Source organism: Chlorocebus sabaeus, chromosome 28 (genome assembly GCF_047675955.1).
Source record: "Chlorocebus sabaeus isolate Y175 chromosome 28, mChlSab1.0.hap1, whole genome shotgun sequence".
Classification (NCBI taxonomy): Eukaryota; Metazoa; Chordata; class Mammalia; order Primates; family Cercopithecidae; genus Chlorocebus; species Chlorocebus sabaeus.
In genome coordinates, this window is record NC_132931.1 from 11,123,313 (window position 1) to 11,135,592 (window position 12,280).

The 12,280-nt window shown below is 58.2% G+C and overlaps 1 protein-coding gene across 1 annotated transcript in view; it reads right to left on the minus strand.

Annotated features, from left to right (window-relative positions):
- COL26A1 (collagen type XXVI alpha 1 chain) overlaps window positions 1-12,280 on the minus strand; it is a 195,626-nt gene that overhangs the window by 11,628 nt on the left and 171,718 nt on the right. Inside the window, 5 exon segments of the mRNA XM_073012720.1 lie at window positions 268-351; window positions 1,970-2,104; window positions 3,342-3,440; window positions 5,820-5,976; window positions 11,926-11,987. Coding sequence (XP_072868821.1) covers window positions 268-351; window positions 1,970-2,104; window positions 3,342-3,440; window positions 5,820-5,976; window positions 11,926-11,987 — 537 coding nt within the window.

The window sequence follows — 12,280 nt, forward strand, 5'->3', positions numbered from 1 at the left end:
TGGCCCATGCAAGGGCAGCCTCATGCAAGCATCTTATTCCAGCAGAATCATGTGGGTTTTGTGCATCCAGTCCCCCAGGGGCACTGCCACCAGGAAACGAGGGGCTTCACTTCCTGCCACACAGCGGGTGGGACAGACCCAGTCCCCAGCACTGTCCAGAAGACATGGACCCCCAGCCAGCCTTTAGCTCCCCTGGAGGCTCCATGACTCAGGCCCAGCCCTGGGGGGATGGAGTCCTCAATGCAGGCCAGTCCACCATTCACTTACCTGGTGGACCAGGGGGACCCCGGGGTCCTGGGATGCCCGCCAGCACTGTGTCCACGATGGCAGAGGCCAGCCTTGAGTCTCCATCTATGGGAAGAGTAGAGCAGCCAGGGGTCTGACGGGACAGACCTGGCAGTGCTGGGAGGCTGGTCCTGGGCACTGAGCCCTGAGCCAGGCCATATGGAGCCCAGGGGGCTCCCACTGTTGCCCCCACTGCTCAGAAGAGCATGGAGAGGCCCAGACAAAGAGGAGGGAAAGCCAGGTCGGTCAGCTTCATATAGAACACAAATACCTTCTAGAACAATATCCAGGCTCTTCAGACTCTGGGTCTGCCCTGTTCACTTCTCCAGTGCGCCAGGCTGGCACCTTCCTCCAGGCTCCACTTCACAGGCCCATCCTGCTGCACCCAACTGGCTCACTCCTCCAGGAAGCCCTCCATGCCCACCCCTCTGAGCTGTGCCTGAGTGGTCTGATTCCATCACAGCGACCACACTGCCTGGGGCAGGGGTAGGGTCTAACAACCCATCACCCATGGCCCTTCAGGATGAGCCCCCTGCCTGATTCACCCTGGCCATCCCGAACCAGACCCAGGGCCCCAGGGCAATGCCATCACCTTCCTCATAAAACCCTACCCCAGGCTGGGCACAGTGGTTCACACCTGCAATGCCAGCACTTGAGGAGGCCAAGGAGGGAGGATCACTTGAGGCCAGGAGTTCAAGACCAGCCTGGCCAACATAGTGAGACCACATCTCCAGACCAGCCTGGGCAACATAGTGAGGCTCCATCTCCACTCAAAAAAAAAAAAAAAAAAAAAAATTAGTTAGATGTGGTGGTGCATGCCTGTGGTTCTGGTTACTCAGGAGGCTGAGGTGGGAGGATCCCTTGAGCCCAGGAGTAAGAAGCTACAGTGAGCTATGATGGCACCACTGCATTTCAGCCTGGGCAACACAGCGAGACCCTATGTCAAAAAAAATTAAAATTAAAATCTTAGTTGCCAGGACACTTAACCAGAAATGATATTCCTCTCAGGGCTCACGGACTCCTATGCCTGGCCTCCCACTGCCTCATGGTCCTTTGGGCCCAGAGTCCTGGTCCCGTCTACTCTCTGCACCTCCCTGTCCCCACCTCCCAAGGTACAAGTGGACATTTCTGTGTGTTCAGAAGCTCTCTTGGACTGGCCTGTGCCCCCAAGGGCCAGAGTTTGTTTTGCACACTGCTGTATCCCCGGTGGCTAAAACCGTGTGCCTTGCACATAGTAGGTGCTCATTAAACACCTGCTGAATGACCTGCAGTGAGGACAGTTGAGGAAGAAGTGCAACAAGGGATAACCTCGCTGGGGTGGGGTAGCCAGGTAGGGAATCTGGGCCAAGTCAGCCAGCAGAGTGACCTTTGGGGCTCGGGACTGAGGCACAGACAGGCCACTTTGGGGCCAAGAGCAGGGCTGGGAGCCGGCACTGGGTTCCCCTGGGGATGCTCAGCGCGAGGGCCAAGCCTTGCTCCCAAGCTGTTCCCTGCCATTGTCTCTGGCAGGCCCTGAACACTGCATGGAGGGCTTCCTGGAGAAGGCGTGCAGGAGTGAGCCAGTTGGGTGCAGCAGGATGGGCATGTGGAGGGGTCCACTTCCCAGGATCCTTTAAGGAAGGCCGATCCCTGCCAGAACACAGCGTGGCTCAGCCCTCCCCCGGCCCCCAAGCACGTCACTCACTGTCTTTGTCTATAGGTGGCTGCAGGGAGTAGAGGGCGCCCTGGGGGCTGTTTGGTGAGGGGCCTGGGCTGCCTGCTGGGCCAGGTGGTCCTGGGGGGCCGGGGCGCCCCATCTCTCCAGGAAGCCCCTGGGGCCCTGCAATGAGGAAAAGAACAGTCACTGTGGTGGCTGGAGCCTGGCGGGTGGCTGCAACATTACAAATGGGGAAACTGAGGCCCCGAAAGAAACAGGGTTGGTCAGGGACACACAGCCAGTCAGTGGTGGCCTCCAATCCACAGTCTTCCTTGGGGGTGTCCTGGGGTGTCATTGAAATGGGCTCCCCTTCCCAGCCCAGTCCAGAGGGGATACTTAGGAGCAGCTGGGGAGGGTGAGCGGGGCAGGGACGGTGAAACCAGCAAAGGCGGTGGCCAGAAGCCCATGGGTCCCTCCCAGGGACCTCAGCCCTGTGGCAGGGACACCAAGTGTAAGCCACCATCCTAGGCTGGCCCTGTACCTGCTGAACCAGGAGTCCTTCCCCCGCAGGACCCAGGAGGAGTCGAGGGTGGTCTCTGGAGGTGTTTAAATGGCTGAGAACAGCTCCTGGCCCCTGACAGCCTCGATGCTCATGCCTGTACCCGAAGCCCCCTGAAGACCCTGTTTTGGCCAGGTGGCATGGCTCACCCCTGTAATCCCAGCACTTTGGGAGGCTGAGGCAGGCAGATCACCTGTGGTCAGGAGTTCAAGACCTGCCTAGTCAACATGGTGAAACCCTGTATCTACTAAAAACACCAAAACTGGCCGTGGTGGGCACCTGTAATCTTAGTTACTCAGTAGGTTGAGGCAGGAGAGTTGTTTGAACCCGGGAGGTGGAGGTGGCAGTGAGCCGAGATTGCACCACTGCGCTCCAGTCTGGGCAACATAGCGCAAGACTCTGTCTCAAAAAAAAAAAAAAAAAAAAAGTGCCAAGAGCAGTGGTGGCTCACGCCTGTAATCCCAGCACTTTGGGAAGCCAAGGTGGGTGGATCACCTGAGGTCAGGAGTTCAAGACCAGCCTGACCAACATGGTGAAATCCCGTCTCTACTGAAAATACGAAACTAGCTGGGAGTGGTGGCGGGCGCCTGTAGTCCCAGCTACTCAGGAGGCTGAGGCAGGAGAATTGCTTGAACCTGGGAGGCGGAGGTGGCAATGAGCAAAGATGGCATCACTGCACTCCAGCCTGAACGACAGAGTGAGACTCCCTCTCAAAAAATAAAAAAAAAAGACCCTGCTTTTTCTTGTACCCAGCAAGATCAGGGCTGTGGGTGCACGGGACACCTCGCCTGTTCCAGTAGGGGAGAGAGCCCAGCCCCTTCCGCAGGTTGACAACATCACATATGTGGGGGGTTTTCGTACCAGGGGGCCCCGCTGGGCCCTTCTCTCCTGTCTGGCCTCGGTCACCTTTGGACCCAGGGGGGCCTGCAGGCCCTGGTGGTCCTGTCTGCCCTGGGGGCCCTGGGGAGAGAAGGAGACAGAGCATCAGAACACGGTGGACCCCCAGCCTCCAGCGGCTCCAGGCTTGGCTCCCTGGGCCGTTGGCCCACCTTCCCCCAGGAGCCCCGCTTGCTTGGAACTCCCCAAACAGGCAAAGTCACTCACATCACCTTGGAGTTGTTGTTTATTATAATTCACAAATTAGTTTTGCACTTAGGAACATCTATGATTCCAAGAACTGCTTTTGTTCCCATTTTCAATGTGGGGAAACCAAGGCTCAGGAAGGTTGTCGCTTCCCCAAGGTCACACAGCCAGGCCGCAGCTGAAGTTGCTTAGCTCCAGGTCCCTCTCTTACACCCTACTGTCTCCCTGCTTAGGGTCAAGAACCGGGCTTGTGGCAAAGTGCTCCCCAATACGTGGCCTCCGAGGAGGCCCCAGGAGGTCCTGAAGGACGGATCTTCCCAGCTACAGGTCTCCAAGCCCCAAGGGTGGACAAGGAGATGGAGAGGTAAGGCCTGCTGTGTGGCCAGGGGACAGTCTTTTCTCCCTCTGGCCCAGAGAGGTTGCTCAAAAGTGTGTGCTCAGCACTTTGGGAAGCTGAGGCAGGAAGATCAGTTGAGCCCAAGGAGTTTGAGACCAGCCTGGGCCACTTAGTGAGACCCTATCTCTACAAAAGATGCAAAAGTTAGCAGGGCGTAGTGGTGCATGCCTGTGGCCTCAGCTACTGGGGAGGGTGAGGTGGGAGGATGGCTTGAGCCCAGGACGTCTGAGCTGCAGTGAGCTATGATCACACCACTGCACTCCAGCGTGGCATACAGAGCTAGACCGTGTCTCAGACAAAAAAAAAAAAAAAAAGGGTTCCCGATCTGATGAAGGGACCTGTGCAGAGTCTTACGGCCTTTTGCACTCCGGCTGCATGGGACTATGGTATGGTGGGGAGGGCCTGGCTGAGGGGCTGCTGGCCTCGGAAGAGCCCCACCTGCTCTCTGGGATCCAGGTTGGCTGCAGATGTCACCATGTGTAGGGTGTGTGCGCCACCTGGTGGCCATTATTGAAACTGCATTTCGCTGGTTGGGACGGTCTTGCCAGGCATCCCCTTTTGAGGGGCCTGGGTCCCCGGTGGGATGGGAAGCCCCCTCATCCTCCATCCCCGAAGAAAGATTTGAAGAATGTGGGCATGGAATAACGCTCTGGGTGTGAGACTTTAGGAACAGCAGCTCCAGGGGTGGGCCAGCGGACCAGAGTGAGAGGTTCCCCTTCCCATAGCAGACCTGAACTCGGCCCTCCTCCCACAGCCTTCAGTCCCTTTCAAAGAGCGCCTTCAGTCCCCTTCCCCAGCCTTGGGACTGGCCACTGGAGGCCACATCTGTCATGCAGCTCTCCTCCCTGCTCTGCCCCTGCTCCGCCCCTGCTCCCCAACCCGGCATCAGAATGGACACACAGGACAGAGGGGAGGGGAGAGCGCCCACTCCAAAGGGCTCTAAGGGCAGAGAATCACGGAGGCAAAATGGCTCTGGCTTGCTGGGTGACCCCAGGGGTGTCACTTAACTTCTCTGAGTCTCAGGTGTCTCCCCTGTAACCTCAAGGCTTCCAAGCTTTGTGTGAAGATTAAGAATGATATCTGTAGGCTGGGCGCGCTAGCTCACACCGGTAATCCCAGCACTTTGGAGGCCAAGGCGGGCGGATCACTTGAGGTCAGGAGTTCAAGGCCAGCTGGCCAACATGGTGAAACCCTGTCTCTACTAAAAAATACAGAAATTAGGCTGGGTGCGCTGGCTCACACCTGTAATCCCAGCACTTTGGGAGGCCAAGGCAGGCAGATCATTTGAGGTCAGGAGTTCGAGACCAGCCTGGCCAACATGGAAAAACCCATCTCTACTAAAAATGCAAAAATTAACTGGGCTTGGTGGTGCGTGCCTGTAATCCCAGTTATTCGGGAGGCTGAGGCAGGGGAATCACTTGAGCCCAGGAGGCAGAGGTTGCAGTGAGCCGAGATCATGACACGGCACTCCAGCCTGGGTGATAGAGAGAGACTCCATTTCAAAAAAAAAAAAATTATAACTGCATTTGAAATATTTTCATATCTGCTATGAAAATATTTAATAATTGGCACAGTGCAGATCCTGACCACTCATGGTAGACCCCAGCCTTCAACTCCTGGATTCAGCCTTACAGAGCCACTGCGCCTGGCCAGATCGTCTACTTTTTAAGAGAAATTAGAAATCCTGGCTTTTAGGTGAAATCCCCCAGTTTTCAACTGTTAGCTTAATTTTTCAAAATGCCAGGTGGCATGTCTGATCCAGAGAGCCTAGTGTGTGGCCTCTCCAGGGAGACCCTGGGATGCCGTGCCTGAGGCCCCTTCGGCTGCCCCAGCCTGTCGTCTCTGCAGCCCTCACTCACCGGCTGGGCCCGTGGGCCTTCTCTGTCGCGGCCCCGGGTGAGCGAGAGGGATGGCGTCGGGGAAGAAGTCCTCGTTCCAGGGGGGAGGGGTGATCTGGGGAGCCGGCAGGTCGTTGTCGGGGCTTGAGGGCCGTTCTGCTGCTTCTAGCAGGAGGACCTGGGCCAAAGGAGACAGAGAATCAGGTCCCAGTCAGGCCAGGGCAGGGACACATGTGTGCACCCCATGAGACCTGCAGCTGTCCACGCTGCGTGTGCCCCGTCACGCTTCTTAGTGGGATCACCTCACCCGTGGCCGGGGTTCCCTCCATCCCAGCCCTCTCCTCCTTCTCACATTAAGAAAGTCTTCCTGGACCCTCAGGTTCAAGCAGTGCCTTTCGGACACCGTCAAAGTCCCTGTGCTGGCCGGGAGTGGTGGCTCATGCCTGTAATCCCAGCACTTTGAGAGGCTGAGGCTAGAGGATCACTTGAGGCCAGGAGTTTGAGAACAGCCTGGACAACACAGTGAGACCGCCATCTCTGCAAAAAAGAAAAAAAATTAGCTGGGCGAGGTGGCACATGCCTGCAGTCCCAGTTACTCAGGAGGTTGAGCCCAGGAGTTCAAGGCTACAGTCAGTTACGATTGTGCCACTGCGCTCTAGCCTGGGCAACACATCGAGACCCCATCTACAAAAAAAGAGAGAGAGAGAAAACACATACACACACACACACACACACACACACACACACAGAGACAGAGAGAAAAGGAAGGGAAGAAAGGGAGGGAGGAGAGAGGAAGGGTGAGTATTAATATGCCCCTTGTGGCACATGACCTGTAGAAGGTTTTCCAGAAAAACGAGAGTGGCCACGATTGCTTGGGACCAGCCTGCAGTGCGGCCCCATCTCTCTCCGCTTGAGGGAGGCAGGAGTCAAAGGTGGCTGAGACCCAGAGCCTGGGACCAGGAGACTTTCTCCTTCCTTTAAAGACCTGAGAGACAGGACTCAGAAGCCCCATGAGTCCCTGCTGCTCCCAAAGAGGCCGGCAGGAGGCGCTGTGTGCCAGAAATAGGCTCAGGGTGGGTAGCGATCCCTGCTGGGATCTGGGGCCCAGGAGCATGAGGGACCCGCTGGGCTGAGCTGAGGGTCCATGGTGCACAGGCAGATGGTCTCCCTGAGTCGCCCCCTCACCAGTTCTGCAGTGCCCCTGGGCCTGGGGGACAGTCCTGGGATCCCTGGGGACAAAGTGGCCTGCTCTGGGCTCTTCGCCAGCAGGTGCATCTCCAGGGTGTACTCAGCGGCTGCTCAGGGCTCTGACCTTGCACCCAGGGTTCTGGCTGGGCCCCCTGGGCTCAGGCCCTGCTGTGGGCTGCAGAACGGGCTCTCCCTCCACCCCACTATGGGACACAGCCCTCTGATGGCCTGGATGCCTGGCCCAGGGCCCCTTGACCCCCAGGGCCAATTCTTTCAGCCACTCCCCTTTCTGGTCCTTAGAAGGGTCCATGAAACTGGGAGGGTCACTGTGGAGATATCACAAATGAGATGGAAACAGAGGCTCAGAGACTGCAAGTGACTTGCCCGAAATCACCCAGCAAATGGGCGGTGAGGCCGGGGTCCCAAGCAGTACCTCATCCACCAAACCACAGTTCATCCTCCCAACAGCTCTGCCTCAACCCTGGCCGAACTTGGTGGAGTCACAGAGAGCTGGGGTGGCTGGCTCAGATCACACAGCAGTGAAGGGTGGACCCCAGTCTCCTGAATCTCCGGAAGGAGGAAAGGGTTGCAGTTCCTGCCCTAGCCGCTGGCATCCCTGGAGAAGCTGACGGGCCACAGCCAAGGTTAGGGGCTCTGGGGAGGAGCAAGGAGACGGTGGCTGTCAGGTCACGTGATGGAAGGGGCCTGGGACGACCAGCGCAGGGGATTTGGAGACGCGTCAGGCCCTGGTGCTCCCGGGGCTGAGGGCAGGAGGTGGGGGGAAGGTTGGAGTGTGTCTCCGTTTCAGGCCTGGCTGCTGGGAATAGTAGAAATGCCCCCAGTCGAACAAGGGCATGGGAGGGGGCAGGCTTGGGAGTGAAAGTGGTAAGTTGGGGTGGGGTGGGTTGCAGTATCCCGGGGGAACCTCAGATAGCCATAGTTAACAGGGGGCGGTCCCAAGGACTGGGAGGTGGAGGTAAGGGACCATGAGAGGAGGTGGGGATGGTCGGGGGAGGCTAGGGTGGAGGAGAAGGGAGCAGGGTGGAGCCTGGAGAGATCTGGGGAGGGGTCCCGCCTTGGGCTCCTGCAGGCATCCCCTAGCGTTCCCCATTCTGGGCAAAGCTCTGGCTTCCCCTGAAGGGACCCGCCAGCCAGTACAAAAGGCCTAGCTCACTCCTTCATGAGGCACCTCCCCTGCCCACAGAGCCTGCAGACCTGGACAGAGGGGCCCTGGTTGGAATCTGCCCTGGCCAATGTCTCAGCCCTCCTGGCCTGGCTGTGGCTGACCTGGAGAAATTGATCCTATTACTGCCCAGGCATGAGCTCACCCAGGCGGGCAGCCGTGGGCGTGGGGACCCAGCCCAAGAAAACCAGGCCACGGCCTTCGGGGGCAGTGGCCCTGATGATGTCATTGCGGCCTGGCAGACTGGCCGGGGCACTGCCTTCTCCACACCAGAGACTGCTGGGACTCCGAGGCTTCCGTGACTCTCATGTACTGTTTGCGGTCCATGAGGTCAGAGAGTAAAGCCCGGGGCAGGAGAGGGGAGGGCAGGTAGGAATCTTCCCCAGTGCCCTGCTGGCCTTCTGCCCGCCAGCCCGTCCCAGGAACAGAGGGTGGCAGAAATCCTGGACCAGCTCCTAGGTCAGCACCAGTGGGAGAGCAAATGGAGTGGACTTTGTGGGTTGCCTGGCCCCCGCTGCCCCTTCTTCCCTTGCTCCAGAACTCCCTCTTGTGCCTCTGTGCATGTGGTCCAGGAAAGGAATCCGGACTGACCTGAACCGGGCCGAGCAATCCCCTTCTGTTTGGCCAGGTACTCAGTTTCCTAGCTCCCTTGCAACTAGGAGGTGGTCACTTCACCCAGCACAGGCTCGTGAAACATAAGGAGTCTGTTTGGGAGCTTCACCTCACCCTCCACTTCCTGCCTTTACATACAAGGTGAGGATGTGATGCCTGGAGCTGCAGCAGCCACTCTATAATCATGAGGCATCAACCAATGCAGACAAAAGCCAGCTCACTAAGAAGTCAGTGAAGAGCCTGGCTTCCTCAGACACCAAACCAATCCTGAGACCACCTCTACTCCTGGACTTCTTGTTGAATAAACAATAAATGTCCTTATGGAATAAGCTACCATTGGCCAGGTTTCTCTCATCTGCCTCCTTCCTGACATACCAAAGCAGACGTCTTGTCTAAGGGAGCAGAAGCCCAAGTGTCCAGGCCCTGGGTTGCTGCTGTTTTATGCTGCTGTTTATGCATCTGATTTCTGCTTCCCTGTCTGGGATCTGCCTGCCTGGCTCCTGTCCTGGCTCTGCCTTCACCCTGCTGGGATCCCAGCCTCTGCCCTGGCTGACCCCTAGTCTCTGATCTGAGCTGAAAACACAGCTCTGTGTCCTGGCTCCTGCGGACTCACCTGACCTTGGCATGGCCTCTAGTGCCACTGGGCTGTCTTGGCAACTAGCCCAGCTGGTGTTCCCTTCCCCTCTCCAGGCCTCTGCCTCTCAGGGCCCTCTGATCTGGGCCATCAAACCTCCCTATGGGGCTGGGCACAGTGGTTCACGCCTGTAATCCCGACACTGGGAGGCCGAGGCGGGCAGATTGCTTGAGGTCAGGAGTTTGAGACCAGCCTGGCCAACATAGTGAAACCCCGTCTCTACTAAAAATACAAAAATTAGCCGGATGTGGTGGGGCACACCTGTAATCCCCACTACTCAGGAGGCTGAGGCGGGAGAATCACTTGAACCAGGCCCAGGAGGCGGAGGTTGTAGTGAGCTGAGATCACGCCACTGCACCCCAGCCTGGGTGATAGTGCGAGATCTTGTCTGGAAAACAAAACAAAACAAAACAAAACAAAACCTCCTAGAGGCCCTCTCAACACAGGTGGGCATGGAGTGGGCAGGTGGGCGGCCAGAAAGTGCTCCAGACAAGATGCAGGAGCTAAGACAGGAGTCTCCTGGCCCCTACCTAGAAATGCAGACAACTGTCAAAAGGAGGGGGGCTGCAAAGCTCCTCCGTTTCTGCACACCCCAGGCCCAAGCTGTCTCCCCCAGCTCCCCACTCGAGAGCTGCCTGAGCTTCCCCACTCTGGACCAGCCTCAAAATGAAGCGACTCCAATTTCCATTTTCCAGGCCATCCGACTGAGATCCAGAGGGAAGGGCTGGCCAAGGTGGAGTGGAGGAAGGGTGGGAATCCTGGCCTGGGCTCCTGCCACGCACTGCTGTCCCTCCCTCCAGCCCTTGAGGCTCACAGAGAGAACACAGCCCTCTCGCTCAGCGTCACAGGGCAAGCCCTGCCCCGGGCCTGCTGCTGGAGGCCATGGAGCTGGGGCCCTCGGTGGAGACGGTGTCAGGGTTGGGAAGGCCACAGGGAGGAATTGCTCATGATGGGAGGGCGTGGGCCAGGTGGGTGGGGGACAGCTGGCAATGCGTCCCCCGCTCCCCTAGAGCTGCGACTTTTAACACCCACAGTACCGGGCTGAGGCCAGGGCCGCTGCTCTGCGCCAAACCACACAGGCTTCCGGGACTAGGAAAGTGTCCATCAGGTTGGGCATGGCTCGGGGACCCCGCCTTCTCTAAAATCTCAGATGTCAGAAGCTCACCCCTCAGCATTTTCCCCTGCACCCGTTCTAGTGCACGGGTGTCTATGTGTGTGCATGTGTGTGCACATGTATGATGTATGTGTATGAGTGCTCTTCCGGGTGGAGGCACGGCTGACCCTGGCCCTGCTGTCTTCAAGGGGCTCTTGCTGCCTGGGGCTCCAGCCCCACACTCTCAGGTCCCTGGTCCTCACCCAGCCTCCCTGCCACGTGGCCCTGCTCACACACACTCTCTGGGCAATGCCACGTGCTCCGGTCGCCGCAGTTCTGCTCCGGAGAGAGCTCTGCTTCTGGCTCAGGTGATTCCAGCCTCCTGGTGCTGGCTCTCCCCTGGGGGGCCAGGAAATGTAGCAGACCCTGCTGTCCCAAGAGGCTTTGTAGATATTTGGAGGCTGCCTCATCCCTCCAGACCTGTCCTCCCCGAGGCCAAGCCCCTCTGGCTAAACACCAGAGCCTGCTTACCAAGCCCTCTGGGTGAGAACGGGGCTTGTCCCCATCGGGGCAGACGCTGTTGACGCCCCATGCGCACCCCTCAGCCCCACCTGGCTTTGGCTTCGGCCTGTGGCCATCTGCAATTCTGCCAAGGGCTTTCTCCAGTCACAGGAGCTTGCACAAGCTGACTGAGACAGGAAGTACCCTCGGAAAAGTGTCACCCGGTGAGGGGCAGGAGAGATGTCTGGCTTCATTGCCCTAAGGTGGGCGGGCCCTGAAGTGTGCTCAAAACCACCGCCTCCCAGAGGCAGTGTGAGATGGAGCCCCAGGTGCTCCCACAGGTCACCTGCCCATGGACACACCTGTACTGGGCATACCCTTCCCTGCCTCTCTCCCTGCCCGGTGCTGCCGGGGGTCACTACCAGGTAAATTACTTGTCCTTTATGGATTCCTTCTCCTCTGGGCTGACTCCACTGAGGGAGTCCTCTTCCTATAGACTGGGCTGAAAGCTGGTCACTTCCCAGCAGTTCCTCCTCCACAGAGTCTTTTCCCATCGGTTCCTCTGTGCCCAGCCCCATTCTGGAGGTGGGAAGAGTGGCCCTGGAGGGACAGAGACTCCCTCCTCTTTCCACTGTCTTCTGGGTGTCCAATCTCCCAGCCCCCAGGTCCCGGGAGCTCAGCACCATCCTGCCCTGCCCACAACCAGCCTGCTGCCTGGGACCTCCCAGCCCAAGAAGGCCACACAGAGCCACCAAGGCCTGAACAGTACGCAGTACCTGGGACCGGCTGTCCAAGCCTGCTGGGAAACCTGGGACTGGGAATTCCACAGCCACACCCAGTGATTGCCCGACTCTTCTCCCCACCACCCCAGATCCCCAGGCAGCTCCCCAGGCCCAGACTCCCCAGCCCAACTGACCTTGGCCTCCAGGGTGGTCAGTCGCTCACTCATGTCACTGAGCCGGGTGCAGTTCATACATTCTGAAAGAGAAGAGGAACTAATGTGAAAGCAGAGTGTAGACCCCAGGAAGAGAGCAGCCCAGTCACCAGGATAGCCTCTGGGCAGACAGGCAAGCAGAAACATCTCCAGTCATTTTGCCTGGAAAACTCCTATTCATCCTTCAAAGCCTCACCCTCAGAGACCCCTCCTCCATGCAGCCTGCTGGACCACTGACCCTCCCTTCTGAGCACGCACAGTACACTGTACTGTCTGTTTATTCAGACAAGGTGATGCCGTGAGCTGGTGAGCACCATGAAGGCAGGGGTCTTTTTCT